The sequence below is a fragment of the Dicentrarchus labrax genome, unplaced genomic scaffold (assembly GCF_905237075.1).
Source record: "Dicentrarchus labrax unplaced genomic scaffold, dlabrax2021, whole genome shotgun sequence".
In the NCBI taxonomy this organism is placed as follows: Eukaryota; Metazoa; Chordata; class Actinopteri; family Moronidae; genus Dicentrarchus; species Dicentrarchus labrax.
Genome location: NW_026136702.1, coordinates 460,234 through 476,490, shown reverse-complemented (window position 1 = coordinate 476,490; position 16,257 = coordinate 460,234). Strand labels below are relative to the sequence as shown.

Here is a 16,257-nt window from a genome sequence, read left to right as displayed (position 1 = left end):
TCATGCGGAAGCGGGGCGCAGTGGCGGGCAGTCACGTAGCCGTCCACAGGCCCTCTCTGTGCGGGTTAAAGGGACGCCAACTGCCGGTCCATGCGCGGAGGTATAACCCCCCCACTGACCATTAAAGGCACGCTCCACACTCACCTGTGAGAGGAATGTGGAGATCAGATTTAAAATATTCAGCTCACAGCAGCTTTTCCTGAAGGTGGTGACACTAATATTTCTAATAATAAATAATATATCTGCAGGTTTCTATGGAAGCCTATTACTGCCAAAAAAAGATTCTGTAAATCAATACAATGAGAAAGTTTCAAGAGTTTGACTGTTCATAGACAGAATAATGAAGGTTAAACACCTCGTTAATCTAAATGACAGCATATAGAGATTATAAATTCACTGTTTTTGGATTAATCCGGTGATCTATGAGGAAGATTAGGTAACCCTTGACTTGCATCGACCTCTACTGGCAATCAGAGGGAACTGCAACACAAATCCTCTCCTCTGTCCCTCTTCATCCCTAAACTGTAGATTCTAGTGGACTGCTTCAGCTCGAACCTCCACCCACAACCTTTAGTGATCTGCACCTTCACCTGAACACAACCTGAGCCTCCACCTACAGGAAACTCCCCGTGGGCTCCACAGTCACAGCCTGAACCTCCACCCACAGCCGCTGCCTTCAGGTGCTGGTTGCATGGCTGTGCACAAGTGAGTGAAACCAAATAAGTTTATATCTTCTCTGTCTTTGTGTAAATGTAAATGATCGTCAAGTTTTCTAAAAGTTAATGTGACCTTCGCCGTGTAAAGAAGTGTAAGTGTTTCACCAGTTTGTGCACATTGTGTGATAATGTGGGAGAGCAGAGAGAGAGATTTTCTATTTCCAAGTGTTTTATGTGGTTATGATTTACATCCTTTCCGGCCTGAGCCTGAGCTGCAGCTTTAAAGGGTTAATCTCTGCAGTATCCAATGACACTTGGCACCAGGTAGCTTTATTTTCCCCAAACTTTATCCCTGTAGTTTTCTATTGCAGGTAAACTCGTTGCTCTGGGTAACTGTTCTGTCTTTCTGAGACAGATTCAGCTTTATGTTTGAAGCCACCTTCTGCAATCCGCTGGTTGGCCAAAGGGAGGAGAGTGCTGGTGATGAAGATGAGGGAACTGTTCCTGGCCATGAGATGCTGCAGGGTTGTGGGTGGCAGAGAGGAGGAGCTGTTGGACCGCAGTGGCACCAGGTCCTCCCCGTGCAGGTGAATGTGGGAAGGGCTGATAGTTGATGATGAGTCTAATCTCCGATACATTTACTGTTTCCTCCTGTTTGAGTTCTAAATGCTACAAACTGGTGAATCAGGTTTCCACACAGCCCTAACCGTAAGACCCACGTTGTAATGAAGCCTGTGAGACTCTGGTACAGTGCACGACCTGCTGGTGTGACAGGTGAGATACATGACGCACGTACAGAGTGGCGCTGCTCCTCCGTGGACGGTTCCAACTGTTTACGCACGCGGAAAAAAACCTCGAGGCGTGCCTGAAATCTGGAAAAGATAATTACACCAGTGTTTGTTTTTATCTCCTATATATATATATATAATACATCATTAAACATCTTCCCTCCCCTCCACAAATGTTACTAATCGTGTATCGTCGTGCGTAAAATGGTTGGCTCCACTGGCACGCTGCTGTCTATAAGCTCCCTTAAAGCTCTTTAAGTCCCTCAGTTTTACCTCAGACTCAGAGCAACAATGAGCCACGGAGACCGTTACACCTCGTCATCCTACCGGAAGATTTTCGGGGAGTCTCCTAGGTTTTCTGCCTCCTCCTCCCGCATGGGCAGCGCCTCCACCCGGAGCTCCCCGGGGCTCAGGCCCATGGCCCGCATCAGCTCGGCCCCCATGAACGTGTACAGGCGGATCGGCCGGTCCTCCACCTCTTTCTCGTCGATGCCCGGCGACTTCCTCGACTTGAACCAGACCTCCATAGTCAACAGTGAATTAAAAGTCATCAGAACTAACGAGAAGGAGCAGCTGCAGGTAGGTGTGGAAGTTAAAACGGATTCTTTGAATAAAAAAGTGTTTTTAATTATTGCTCTATAATGATCTGTTGTCATTAAAAAAATCCACATTTAATAGCCTAACACAATTCACCCAATATAGACATAAAGCTGACATACAATAAGGTCCAAACATTATCAACACTTCACATACTTCATGATAATTAGCTTATAATTCTGCAGCCACAGCCCTTAAGTATCCGTCCAGGTAGTGAACTGCATTTACCTGACCTGGAGTCAGTTCATATTAGACGAAAACTAGTTAAAAAATAATAATGAAATGTGGTTACCAACAATGTGGTATAAAGAGTAAAGAAAGGGAATAAAATACAATATAAAATATATTTGCTATGTACAATAAAATGTGTATATCTGAACATGTGCAACGTTTCCTAAATACAGGTAAAATAAACACAATAAACTTTATTTATACAGCCCTTCAAAAATCATATAGATGTGAGGTAAAGAGCTCCATCATTAATAAGTACTAACAATAAAACAGATAAAAACATAAGGCAAAATTAACTGCAGTAATTTAAACAATTAAAATAATAAAGTACACATTGCTGATATATGATTAAAAAAAAACAATCTTAATAATAAAATAAATGCTAAAATGAATCAAAGGTTCCAGAGGGGCTCTGACTGCAGCAGGATCAGACTCCTAGTGTCAGAGGTTACTTTATTACGGCTTTAACCAATTTATTGACTCTCCAAACCATTAATTTATCTTCTCCTTGATGAAAGCACCATCATTCTGCAACCTTACAGAAGGTGAAACATCCCCTCCAGACACGTTTTAATCCATAGAAGACTTTAAATATTCTGTGTCTGATATCCACTCTGTCTCCCTCCTTGAATCCAGAGTCTATGTCTCTTTCTTCCCTGTTGACTCTCAGTGTTTTGTGACCTGGAGGTTTCCACATCACTCTCCTGTAAGCTGCATACAGACTAGTTGTGATGTAACAGAATCCAGCTCGTGTTGAACTGAGATTCACGTCGAGCGCAGACACATTTTCCTCTGTCAGCAGATGGATGTGAGAACAGCCTTCAGACTGTGTACTTACATCATTCTGCACAGTGAAGCATCAAAGTCAAACATTTTAAGATGTCACAGCAGGAAACTCACAGCTGTAAATAATAAATAATGGCTGAGTTCCATTTAGCTGATTCAGAGATCTAGTGTTGGTGAAGCTCAGTGTGGTTTCCAGGCTTCCTGACTGGTGGCACAAGTGGGGCACTGACTTATACAGGGCTGGCATCAAGTATGTGTCTCCGCTTTCAAGTTATTACCAATTTGGGGTAGATTTTAAGGTAGTTACATGTCAATGTTGTGTTTAGAGATTATTCTGCTGCCCCCAAGTGCTAAAAACAAGAATGAAACTCATCCAGTGCAGCTTTAACACATTGATTGATTCACAGTATGCGGAGAAATATAAGCTTTTAAAATACAGATGGCCAATTATATTGGACGCAGGTTTAAGGTTTAGTGAATCAACGCTTTTCCGGTTTTTTTGCGACCATAAACGAGCATTAATCCCGTTGCACAGGGTCTGAATGACCGCTTCGCCGTGTTCATCGATAAAGTGCGGCACCTGGAGCAGCAGAATAAAGTGCTGGAGACGGAGCTGGTGACGCTGCGGCAGAAGCAGATCGAGCCGTCCCGCGTCGCTCATGTCTACCAGCAGGAGATGAGGGACCTGCGATCCCAGTTGGAGGAGCTGAGCAGGGACAAGAACCGCATCCTGATCGAGAAGAACAACATGGAGGACGAGCTGCAGGTAAAACCATTAGGTAGTTCTGCTTTGATTTCCTGTATCCTATCAGTATTTACTGCTGGGAAGTAGAAATCACAAATTTCCTCATCTATTTCATCTGAGCTCTCCTGTCATGTCTCATTTCAGAAGCTCAGTGTGAAGTATGATGAGGAGACGAGGGCGCGGGAGGTAGCCGAGCAGACCTTGAGGACCTTCAGGAAGGACGTGGATGACGCCACAGCTGTTCGCCTGGACCTGGAGCGCCGCTTGGAGTCGCTGATGGACGAAATCTCCTTCCTGAGGAAAGTGCACGATGAGGAGATGCAGGAGCTGAGCAGCATGATGGAGGCGCAGCAGGTCTCCGTGGAGCTCGAGCTCGCCAAACCGGACCTCACTTCTGCCCTGAAGGAGATCCGCAGCCAGTACGAGTCCATCGCCTCCAAAAACCTGCAGTCCGCCGAGGATTGGTACAAGAGCAAGTTTGCCAGCCTCAGCGAGCAGGCCAGCAGGAGCAGCGAGGCAATGAGGGCCAGCAGGGAGGAGATCAATGAGTTCAGGAGGCAGCTGCAGTCCAGGACCATTGAGATTGAGAGCCTGAGAGGCGCCAATGAGTCTCTGGAGAGGCAGATCACAGAGATGGAGGATGCACACAACTCAGAAGTCTCAGCCATGCAGGCAAGCAATCATAGTCATTAAGAAGAATAGTGAGTAGATAAACCAGGGGGACATATATTAGCGTGTCCCTCCAGGGTTTCACAGGCTGTTCTTGGGGGGATTGTTGTGGCCTAAAATGGCTGAAGGCAACTCGTTCTGGTGAGAATAAAATCACTAGAAGTTTGGTTACGTAAGGCTCAATGTTTGCACAGGGGAAGGCTATTATTAGTGAAACTACAACTGGACAAAATCATGCAGAATTCATGGGGATTGGTTGAATTTGCATTTTTTGTTGCGATCACAACTGCAACTTCCTGAAGGCACTGGGCCATAACACCTGTCTGGTTACCTTCTCTTGGCCTTGCTTGGTTAGTATTCACAGAGGTTGGTTGAATTTACATTACGTTTGCAACTTCCTGGAGCTTCTATGTTGCTACCAGCATTGCTGTTAACGTATTCACTTATTTAATTTAATCACTTATTTATCTGAAAACATACATTTTTAAATAAAATACAGTCTGCACCTTTTTACTTGTGTAAAACATTTTTAAACTTAACTTTGCTCCCACAGTTAGGAAAAGATCATCATTTGGGTTAAAAGCGTGACTTGCAGGTCATGTTGGCTTTACAGCAACAACAAGTCACGTACATAACGTTATGTAAGTAAACAGGTTTCACATGTGCCACGAACCCTGGTCCCCCTGGGTTTGTTTCATTTATTCACCTCCATTGTACTGGGTGGTAGTCTTGCTGTACTGAGCTGGCAGGAGAAACATCTCAAAACCAAGTGCCAACCTGGGCTGAAAAATGATGCCAATGCAGAAGTGCCAATAGTTGCAGTTCCTCCAACGGCCACTTGAAGCTGGCTCCAAAAAAAGATAGTTATATGTCCCTGTGTAAAAGCTCCCTAAAAATCACCTCAAACATTACACTCTGGTTCTTTGTACAAAGTAATGAGATATAAAGTGTTATTTAGTGAGTTTTAGAGGTGCTGGTATGCAGATTTTGTTACCTACGGACACAGCCAGAAAGCTAGTTTCCCATATGTGCAGTTGTTCCTTTAACAGTAAATAAAAATGGGAGCAGTGAGGCTTCCAACTAACATTTGATCAAATATACATATAAATAAAGGTAAATTAGAAATAAAGAAATACTGTCTGTCATGATAACCTCTCTCTGGCTCTAAGTTTCACATTTATCCACCTAATTCAGGTTCAAGGTCAGAAGTCAAACGTGACCTTTAGTGTGTGTTAGTCCCTTTAATAAGCCTCTGTAAGACTGACTGAAACAGTTCTTAGTGAATTGACCCTGCCCGTCTATTAGATTAACCTCTGACCTGCTAAATCGGAACAGGAAGGCCATCTGCTTTCACTGGCTCTTTAGAGAAGGTAAAGCTAAGCCCCAAAGATCATTGTAAGGGATCAAAGGAAATCCTACAGTCCAGAGTTATATGACAGAAAAGCCTATATGGGCGCTGGAAGTTCAAATCTGGCATAATACAAAGCATTGCTTCATAAAAATGCTTATGCTTATAATGTCTTTCCCCCTTTTTACTGGGATTTACATGTGAACACTGATATTTAGGTATTTAATCAGTTTTATCCACTAAAAATAGTAAGATGTGTGTAAAATGTTGTAAATTAAATAGGCTATAGGTGAAAAACCATGAATGTCATGCATTTAGCATTTAGTATGACATCATTATTTAGACAGACTTTCTCTCAGCACCTCCAACTCTGGCTGACTTTCCTATTTTGTTTCAATATCAGCCTACTGCGTAGTCACGTTCATACACATAGCGCGTACACACATCCATGATTAGTTAGCAGCTAAAATGTGACGCCTAAAACATCTCTGGCCCTCTGAGTGACAGGTAACCAGTGTAAGGAGTTTAGGACTAGTGTAATGTGATCGTATTTCCTAGCTTTTGTGAGGACAAAGAACTTTTTTTAAAAGACCTGTGTACAGACCATTGCAGTAGTCCAATCTACTTGAAACAAAGGCATGAATAAGCTTTTCTAGATCTTGCTTGGACATTACTCCGCTGATTCTAACAATATTTTTAAGATGGTGGAAAGCAGATGACGTGTGACTATTGAAATTTAATTCAGAGTCCAAGATAAGTGCAGGATTTCTGTCTAGACTCTCAGTAATGAGAGACAGGGATTAGGTATGGGATTATATGAACATTTTATGTCACAATTATTTGGTCCAAAATAATAGCAATACACAATACCATCACAATAATCATAAAAATTATGTGAGGATATCCGATAAACGATAAGGGAGTGTTTTTTATCACAATACGCGATAACATCATATATCGTCCCATCCCCAGAGACGATATTCTGTGTTCCAGTCACTGATTTGATCGATACAATTACACAAAGATCCAACAGGTCCATAGTCACCCAATGTAAGTGAAATATCGATTCAGGTGTCATCTGCATAGAAACAGACAGTATACATGCTAAGGAGGTGAATTCACTTAGAAAACTGTGTCAGACACTACTGATAATCTTACAGCTTTTCTCGCTTCTAACTCTCGTCTTATTTCCGATGTAACAGGACACTATTGGCCACCTGGATACTGAGCTGAGGAACCTGAAGGGTGAGATGGCCCAGCACCTGAGAGAGTATCAGGACCTGCTCAACGTCAAGATGGCCCTGGACATAGAGATAGCTGCCTACAGGTGCTGACTGGATTAAAGGACAAAGCAAAACAAAAGATCTCTTGACTAGTTAACTCGTTAAACGTCTTTAAGCATTGTCAGGTGTATTAAGTCTGTGCATCTAGTCTGACCTGTGTTTCCTTTGGTCCCGTAAGGAAACTGCTGGAGGGGGAAGAGACACACTTTAACTCAGGGATGTCGTTTGGTGCTGCCAGCTACAGCTACCAGCCTCAAGCCTCAGCCGGCTCCTCCAAGAGCAGCAAGAGGGAGAAAGAAGGGGCCACGAAGGAAAGCTTCAAGGAGAGCAGTGAGGATAAAGATGAGGCAGACATCAACTCCAACTGACGAAAGACAGACAGGGAAATCTGGAGATATACCGTATATGTATAGTGAGTTCATAGTCACACATTGTATTTATTAGGGGCAACAGTAAGAAATGTTTTGGAATCAGAGCAGAAAGTCAGTATCCTAAAAAATACAGTTTTAGTTGGGCATAGGACTCTGAAACTATCAAATTTTATCCGAATAAAAGCAGAGGTAAACAAAGAAAACGAACCTGAAAATGTAGGCCATGTGTACTTTACGTCTCCAGAGGAGATGCAAATATTGTACCAGAGTAAATATGGGACCAAGTATTGGATGAATTTCCAGTCTAGAGGTGGGGCCCTCATATAAATGTGGCATCATATAAAACTAGATGAACTAATGCATCCATTGGTACCAACACCGTCATGCTAGCATGTTGGGAAGGGGGCTAAATAATGGATGGAAAAACTGGCATGGCCATTTGCAAAGGGACCCCTTGACATCTGTCCTCTGACCTCAAGATATCTGAATGAAAATGGGTTATGGGTACCCACGAGTCTTCCCTTTGCAGACATGCCCACTTTATGCTAATCCCATGCAGTTTTGAGTAAAAACCCTGCAGCTTTTTAGTTTTCCCTAAACATTACTGGAAGTGCATGAATTGGGGATGACTGGAAAGCTGAGACACATACCCCCTCCCAGTAAAAAAAAGTCTAGACCGACCCTGTGAGTTTCCATTTTGCTGCTGTGTGACATTGCACGGAAACCTGTGTGACAGGTGAGAAATAAACTGCTCGGATACAGTCTAAATGTCTCGAGAGAACGACACCAAATGTGTTAGCGGAGTTCAGCTTCTCTGTTGTTGCAGCACGTTGTCGATGAATCTGTGCTACTCAGCTGAATATCAGCTGTCAAATTGGCTTTAAAGAACCAAAGTTAAAGCCACAGTTTGAGCTGAAAAGCAATTATTCTAAGAACAGAAGTTCTCTATGTTCTGCACTTGTCCGTCATTGTTATTAGTTGTTAGTATTTTGTGGAGCCACCAGGTCAGTGTGAAGCACTTTAGGCACGTAGGGTGTACGGGGGTCGACACCAGTGTGTTTTGTGAAGATGTTTTTCCCTTGCTTACATTGTCAGATAGTAGTAGTAGACAGTACTTCTGAATGTTGTAAAAACAACCTGTTGCAGCAGAAAGCATAGCCATTATGTACACAATGCTTTATCAGTGAAAAATAAATGTAAATGTAGTCTAACTGTTCATTTCATCAGGCTGCAGTGTCGATGTAAACAGCTGCACTGAATAATGCAGAGAATAAAAATGACATGACTGACAACTAGTGATGTGTCTTTTGTAATTGTCGGCAGAAATTAAAGATCATATCTATAGGTATGTTTTTGTTTGTGTATAATCACCTGAAAATAAGAATTGTTGTTTTCATTAATGAGCTGTTTTTAACGGGTCGCCTTCCATGAAGTAAAGAATATTCGAGTTTTTTTACATGTTAAATAGTTTAACATATACACTGTCAACCAATTCTAGTTAACATTGCTGAGAGCTTGTAAATCATAGAGCACTCCGCTAGATAAACCAGTGACACCAATATATTACCACAAGCATTTCTTCATATCGGCACGTATCAGATAACATATACGCAGATACTGATAAAATATGTCTGCAACAGCCAATATCAGCCAAAAGTATCAGTCGGGCTCTAACCAAACTAACCATATCTGGTGAAGGTAGTGCACTGACACAGCATTTTCACATTTCTAAGTTTTACCATATGTTTTTGACTTTTAAAGATTCATAGAGTCCTAAACCTAAAACAGGAAACATTTGTCCATTGTGCAACCCTTTATTAATTCATTCTTTTGTCAGTAAGTAAGAAAAACCCTATGAAAGACTTCTTTATACACTTTAAATAACTGCTGTACTGAAAGCAGGTTTTATCAAGTCAATGTACATCAGCAGACAGAATACAAAAGCTCTTAAATTAAATGTGTAAATCAACACGAAGCAAACTGTAATTAAAAATAGAGAGTAGATCTAAGCTCTATATAAAACACACACACACACACAAACCTTTGGTAGTGGTAGTTTCAAGCCCTTTAAATCACAATTATCTATCTGATATCATAAATACAAAAAAAGAACATATTAATCCCTGGTTTTCAATAAGGTCAACTACCTGCAGAGACATTGTACTTCCTTCAGAGTTTCAGCCCCACTAACAGTAATCCAGTCCAGTTTTAGCTACAATAACAGTCACAGTGTGAGTGGAAGTATGCTGAATAATGCCTTAAGAGACACCATGGCCTTTATAAATTCATCAGGTTACACTTCAGTAAATCAAATGTATGTCTCCTGCAGACACACAGGTCCTGAAAATACAAGATAATCTGAGGAGTCGAACATTTGATGCTACAGTGTGAACGAAGAGTTCAGGTTTCATTGCAGGCTGTTCAATAAAGAAAGTTCACAGTTGTTGGACTTTCTCTTCTCCAACCTCCTGCTATATTTCATACGTTTCAAGTTTTGTCAGCAGAGAGCGACAATCAGACAGTTGTGGAGTAGTTATAATGCCAAAGTAGAAAGAGTCTGATGGAGAGAAGGTCAGGAATGAACTACATCCGTCCCTCCTGCTCAAGACTCGGAGGGCAGGACCAAGCCGAAGTGCAGCACCAGCAGACCGTCCTGTAGCAGAGTGGAAACAGGAACAAAAGCATCATTACAAAGTATTCCTGGACGTCTACAAAACTCCCATCATTAAATCTGTGGTTGGTTCCTGCTGCGTGTTTCTGCTCACCTGTAGCGCCTCTTCGCCCACAGAGTTCTGTATGTCTTTGAGTGACTGGTAGTGATCCAGGAGGTGGTCTCCACAAACCACATCCACCTGCAGACGCACAGAAACACACGACACACCCCTGCTTTCACAATTCTGGAGGGACACATTATGAACACCAGAAACTGAATAGACCCAGTGCCACACCAACCAGACAAGGTTGAAACCTAGTCCATGTCTGGGTATGGTCAGTGTGAACCTGAGGACGTTACTGAGGACTGGATGTGCCTCGCTGTAAAGCTTTGTTTATGCTCAGTACAGTTGCCACACGCGCCTCTTGCGTTGGGCGTAGGGCTGTCGCGGTGAAGGAATTCCCCTTGCTCGTCTGTTACTGGGAGATGTTTGGTTTCAGTTAGTGAACATATTCGTCTGACCGTCTGTTAACAGGGTCACATGGAGATCAGAGGGTAGACTAACATTTAAAGGGTAACCAGTCGATTGCGGTGATTGTAAAAGTCTTTAAAGGGGAGAGTTATATAACTGTTGTGACCTGTTACAATGGACAGTGATCTTTAATTAGTCTTTCTCTGTCCTCTCGGGGTTTGTACAGACGGACCAGAGCAGTGCAGCAGCAGCACTGAGGCCAGGAAATCAGCATAAGCTGCTAATCCTCATCCACGTGTTACCAAATACTGGATACACCAACACCTGAACGCTGCACGCCTCACTGAAACAGTCCGCCTGCACTCTGAGGAACGAGGACTCACTCATATCTGTAACCATCTCTTCAGACAGCTCGTAACAGCTCTGAGACAGACGCGTGGTATCATGGCACTCATTATCAGAGTATAATCAGATTAACTTAAGAGTGTCTGTTGGCCTTTATTTGTAGGCAGCCTGCTGAGATTTGACCCGAGCAGTTCTTCTCTGTTGAGCTCTGCTTGTATTCTGACTGAGGGGCTAAAATACAATGCACATTTTACAGCACAACACTGATTATTTCCACAATATTTGGTCTTTCCAATCAATTTCCAGGTGTTTCTAGTTTCTAGAAAACTAGTCTCTAAACTTCCAGATCTGAACCCTGAATATTGTCGTACTGCCTCTGACTTAAACTCGTTCTGCCCTTTCTTATGACACTGCTGTCAACCTGCCTGTCACTGTTAGCAGAATCACCAGATTAAAGTTTCAGCTCCTCCTCTTTCTCTCTCTCTCACTCTCCATATGCACACTTTTTATTTCTTTTGATCGCTGTCCCCGTCTCTCTCTTCTCAGCGAGCTGGTGAAATTATGTTTAAACGTTTACATGTAACTGAATTAACCTGTTAGCACTGCCTGATCGCCAGAGCGGGACGGCCTCCGATCCGTGTCCAACCCCCGACAACCGTTAGCTGTTGTAGTTATCAAAGTTATTAGTTATTTCCAAACAGGTGTTTTTTCTGTTCCTATCACTCCCTCTGCAGCTGATTTGGGTTGTGAATGATCTGCCTGATCTGCCATCATTACCACCCGGTTGTAGTTGAATTATTTGTTGAATTACATTTAATTAATTGACCCTGTGTGACTCCTGTCGGTCATACAGAGCATTCATTCAATATCTGTGATTTTATTCGTATTCGTTGGCTACCTTAATGTGCATCACTCGCTGCAGGTGTGTGTTGCCTTTAAGTGTGGACATATGGCTGCACACTGTTGGCCATTATGAAACTACAAAAGCTGTCTTCTAATACGTAAAGCACCCTCTCACTCACTCACACCTACACTGTACTGTTATGAAGACTTGCTTTGCTGTCCGACTTCCAAGTCTGTCTAAAGCAACAGTCGGGATCAGGATGGTCGGTCTGTGAACCCATCAGCTGTAAGCCCGACAGACTTACCTGGCAGGCCGGGCTCAGCTCCATCTTCCTCCTGATGAACAGCTCCACGTGGCGGACCGTGGCCTCGCCCGACACACGGACGTACCGCCTCTCTAATGGCTTAACAGGGACAGTGTGGTTAGGGTGCAATCCAACTAGAGCTGCAATGATTAGCCGATTAACCGGATATTAAATTAATCGCCAACTACTCTGATAATCTTTGTAGCTTCTGTTACAGTGCACCATTATAATCTCATAAGAACTGTTATAAACTGCCGTAATAAGAAATATTTTATGTCATTACCTTATAGTTATTGATGCCCTCTTCAGCCCTGAAAACAAGAGCACAATATACAGTAAGTACAACTGGTACAGAGCAGTCAATGGAAGAAAATAGCCCCATCTGGTGGTATGTCTGTGAAACTGTATAATAATTACATTCACTGCTACAAAAGCAAAGCTGTGATCCTTTAAACTAGAACATGTTACCACTCTTATTAAAGGTGATTCCCACCAATGAGAGACTAGGATCAGGATTTCTGGTTACAGACGGTCACCAAGGCAAACTGACACCAACTAACCTGCGCTCTCTCTCTCTCTCTCTCTCTCTCTCTCTCTCTCTCTCTCAGGTTATAATAAAGCTAGTACTGGCTGTGAGCTTCAGGGTGCTGTATTGTGAATGCTGCTGGTGGGAGCAGAGCCATCAGTAATGTTATTAGTTACACCTGTGCTTTTGGTCAGAGCACTGTTACCAGGAAACAGGCAACAGAAATAGACAGTAAGAGCCTGTTTACTGATTCACAGACAAAAGTGTTTTTTTTGTACTTCAGCATCATTCTAAGAAATAAGAAAAGAAGACAAAGGCTCTGCCATCTGATCCTGTCTGAAAGCAACATTAACCTGCAGTTGTGGCTCATTAACTAATTAAAACAAAGAGATGAAGAATGACAATACCATGACATGTTCAACCAGTTAATTAAGTTAATCAAACTAGATTTTATTTTTATCTAAGATGTGTAGGGCCTTTAAATAAATATGCAAACTCCTTCACACTGTATCATACGTCTGCTAATACGTTTGTGTAGGGAAAGGTCTGGGAAAAGAGGGTGGGTGTCTTTGTCATTTGTACTAATAAAAGACAACTAATAAACAGTGTTAACACGTTATGTTTTCTGTATATTTAGACTGAACTAACACAGAACTGTCAGTGAGATCCTCACCCAACAAACTCCAGCATCAGAGACACATCCAGCTCAGGAGGAATGGTGAATATAGACTGAGAAACGGTCTCCTTCTTCTGCTTCCTGACCACAACAGGAGCCGGGGACACCATCACTGCAAAGCACAAAGAGAAAAACACAGAGCGACCGCTTGAGTGATGAACTCATTAATGCTAAATGCAAAATAAAAACACCAAAGTTAAACTGTAAAACACAATATTAGGGATGTCCCGATCCCCGGTTTTAACCGATCGCTGTCGGGTATTTTAAGCCACATCGATCCGATCCGCTTTTTGTTTTACGTCGGCTGTTTTTACTCACAAAGCTTTCATGCACGGTGCCGAGGGGGGGCCCTGCTCGGAGGAGAGCGCGGTAGAGAGCAGACACAACCACACTCAACATGCCACTGCACGTCCAACCAAAGTCCCGCAAGTAAAATGCCAAAAAGAGTAATTAACTAATGTAACCTGCACCAAAGACGTAGAGGTGACGGAATAAATACTCCAATGATTCAGGCTGAAACACTGGAGAGAGAAACTCCCTCCACACAGACCAATAGGTTACAGAGGTTTGTTATTTACTGTATTACAGGCATTGTTTCTTGATGCAGTGCAGAGATTTTCAAGAATTTTCATTTGATTGATTTTAATAACTTTAACGTACTCTGAGTGCGCAGTGTGCTCCGTATTAACTAAAGTTCTATTAAAGTAATGGATCGGGACTCGGTATCAGCAGATACTCAAGGGGGTAGTCAGTCATATTTCTCTTCTTATTGTGTTGATTAGAATTATTCCATTAACACAGGAATAAGGTGAAATACTGTACGTTACATTACACACAGAGAAGGAAACACTATGTTTTAACCTACTGTACCTGGTTTCGGCACCTCCAGTCCTCTCTCTTTGTAGAAGTTAGTCATTTGTTCTCTTTCCACTGCGAAGAAAAGAGCTCACATTAGAGTTTTTACAGAAGATGACTGTATATATGTATATTTATATTTATATACACTGTACTCACGCTCCTCGAGGAAGGGAACCATTTTGTAAACGATATCCTGCAGTTGTCTGTCAGGCCTGTAAGCGAATGACAAATGTGACAAGCATCTATTCACAGAGCAGGTTCAGGAGAAATCAGGAGAAACCTTTGAAGACTGACGGACTAACCTGATGTTGTAAAGCGGCTGCGTCTGGTGGACTACGATGCTGCACGTGGGACACCTGTTGCTGTAGAAGAAGTTCTTCACAATGCAGCCTTTGCAAACTTGGGAGAAGATAAAACACACAGTCAGAACTTTGTGATATAACCTCGTATGAACCCTCAGTTTACAGCACGTCTGCCTCAGTGATGTAAGGACTGTATTAAATATTATGGGCTTTCTGAGGGCTCACTCACATGTGTGCAGGCACTCTGTGATGGTGGTGGCGTCGATGAGGAAGCCGCAGCAAAGGGCACAGCGGATGTATGGATAGAACTGATTGAGGGGGAGCTTCGGCTGAGGGGACACGGACACAACTTTATTTACCTCACATGAACTGTTATCTTAAATCTGGAGAACAAAAACATCTGTAAACATCTGTAAAACACCTGTAAACACATGTAAAAGCATGTCTAAACACATACAAACGTCTAAACACATATAAACACCTGTAAACATCTGTAAATATGTATAAATATTTATAACACCACAGGTTTACAGGTGTAAACATGTATAAAAACCTGTAAACATATGTATATACACCTGTAAACAGCTGTAAACCTGTATAAACAGCTGTATAACAGCTGTATAAACACCTGTAAACATCTGTAAACTCCTGTATAAACAGCTGTATATACACCTATAAACACCTGTAAACATATGTAAACTCCTGTATAAACACCTGTAAACAGCTGTAAACATCTGTAAACAGCTGTAAACACGTATAAACAGCTGTATAAACACCTGTAAACATCTGTAAACTCCTGTATAAACACCTGTAAACAGCTGTAAACATCTATAAACAGCTGTAAACACGTATAAACACATGTAAACACCTGTAAACAGCTGTAAACCTGTATAAACACATGTAAACAGCTGTAAACATCTATAAACAGCTGTAAACCTGTATAAACACATGTAAACAGCTGTAAACATCTATAAACAGCTGTAAACCTGTATAAACACATGTAAACACCTGTAAACCTGTATAAACATCTATAAACAGCTGTAAACAGCTGTAAACACCTGTAAACATCTATAAACATCTGAAAACAGCTGTAAACCTGTATAAACATCTATAAACAGCTGTAAACAGCTGTAAACAGCTGTAAACCTGTATAAACACCTGTAAACAGCTGTAAACACCTGTATAAACACCTGTAAACAGCTGTAAACACCTGTATAAACACCTGTATAAACATCTATAAACAGCTGTAAACACCTGTAAACAGCTGTAAACCTGTATAAACAGCTATATAAACACCTGTAAACAGCTGTATAAACACCTGTAAACACCTGTAAACACCTGTACACGTACCTCGTCCTCGGAGTCGGTGTCCGATATGTCCGCCCCTTCATGGCTCTTTCTTCCCGGCGGTGGAGACATTCCCAACGGCTGCTGAGTCCCAACCCACCTCCGTGTTCTCCTCTCGTGAGGAGAGAAACCCGCCAGGTGATAGAAGTTTTATTTAGAGGAACTTTGAGTTGAAGGTTTCAGTTACAGGTAAGTTTCTGTGAGTGAGCTAACGCTGCTAGCTGGCTACTCAAACACACGTTAGCTCCGTGCTAACTGTTAGCCGGGTTAAATGTCTCTGAGCTGTTACTACAAAATAAAACTTTTACTGGAAATTAAAGTACTTTATAACTTTTATACCTTTTTTCTACTTTGTTGATTTTTCTCACGTTCCCAACTCAATTTCCCTCGCTCGCGCGCCGCACGCGGATGTGCTTCCGGCAATGACACAGCTTCCGGTCTGGATCCTTCAGAATA

General features: G+C 42.2%; 2 protein-coding genes across 2 annotated transcripts; one reads left to right on the top strand and one right to left on the bottom strand.

The window, feature by feature from the left end:
- Positions 1–53: 53 nt before the first annotated feature.
- LOC127377897 (alpha-internexin-like) lies at positions 54–8,769 on the top strand. The gene is made up of 7 exons (XM_051426205.1): positions 54–205; positions 529–705; positions 1,072–2,023; positions 3,594–3,824; positions 3,948–4,475; positions 7,023–7,147; positions 7,282–8,769. Exons 3-7 carry the CDS (start codon positions 1,736–1,738, stop codon positions 7,469–7,471), a joined length of 1,362 nt encoding a protein of 453 aa, XP_051282165.1. The 5' UTR covers positions 54–205; positions 529–705; positions 1,072–1,735; the 3' UTR covers positions 7,472–8,769.
- Positions 8,770–9,268: 499 nt separating this feature from the next.
- pcgf6 (polycomb group ring finger 6) lies at positions 9,269–16,233 on the bottom strand. Its single transcript, XM_051426352.1, has 10 exons — positions 15,805–16,233; positions 14,684–14,783; positions 14,455–14,551; positions 14,309–14,364; positions 14,165–14,224; positions 13,292–13,406; positions 12,376–12,403; positions 12,093–12,191; positions 10,240–10,326; positions 9,269–10,127 (listed from the first exon to the last, which is right to left on the bottom strand). Exons 1-10 carry the CDS (start codon positions 15,871–15,873, stop codon positions 10,077–10,079), a joined length of 762 nt encoding a protein of 253 aa, XP_051282312.1. The 5' UTR covers positions 15,874–16,233; the 3' UTR covers positions 9,269–10,076.
- Positions 16,234–16,257: the final 24 nt, after the last annotated feature.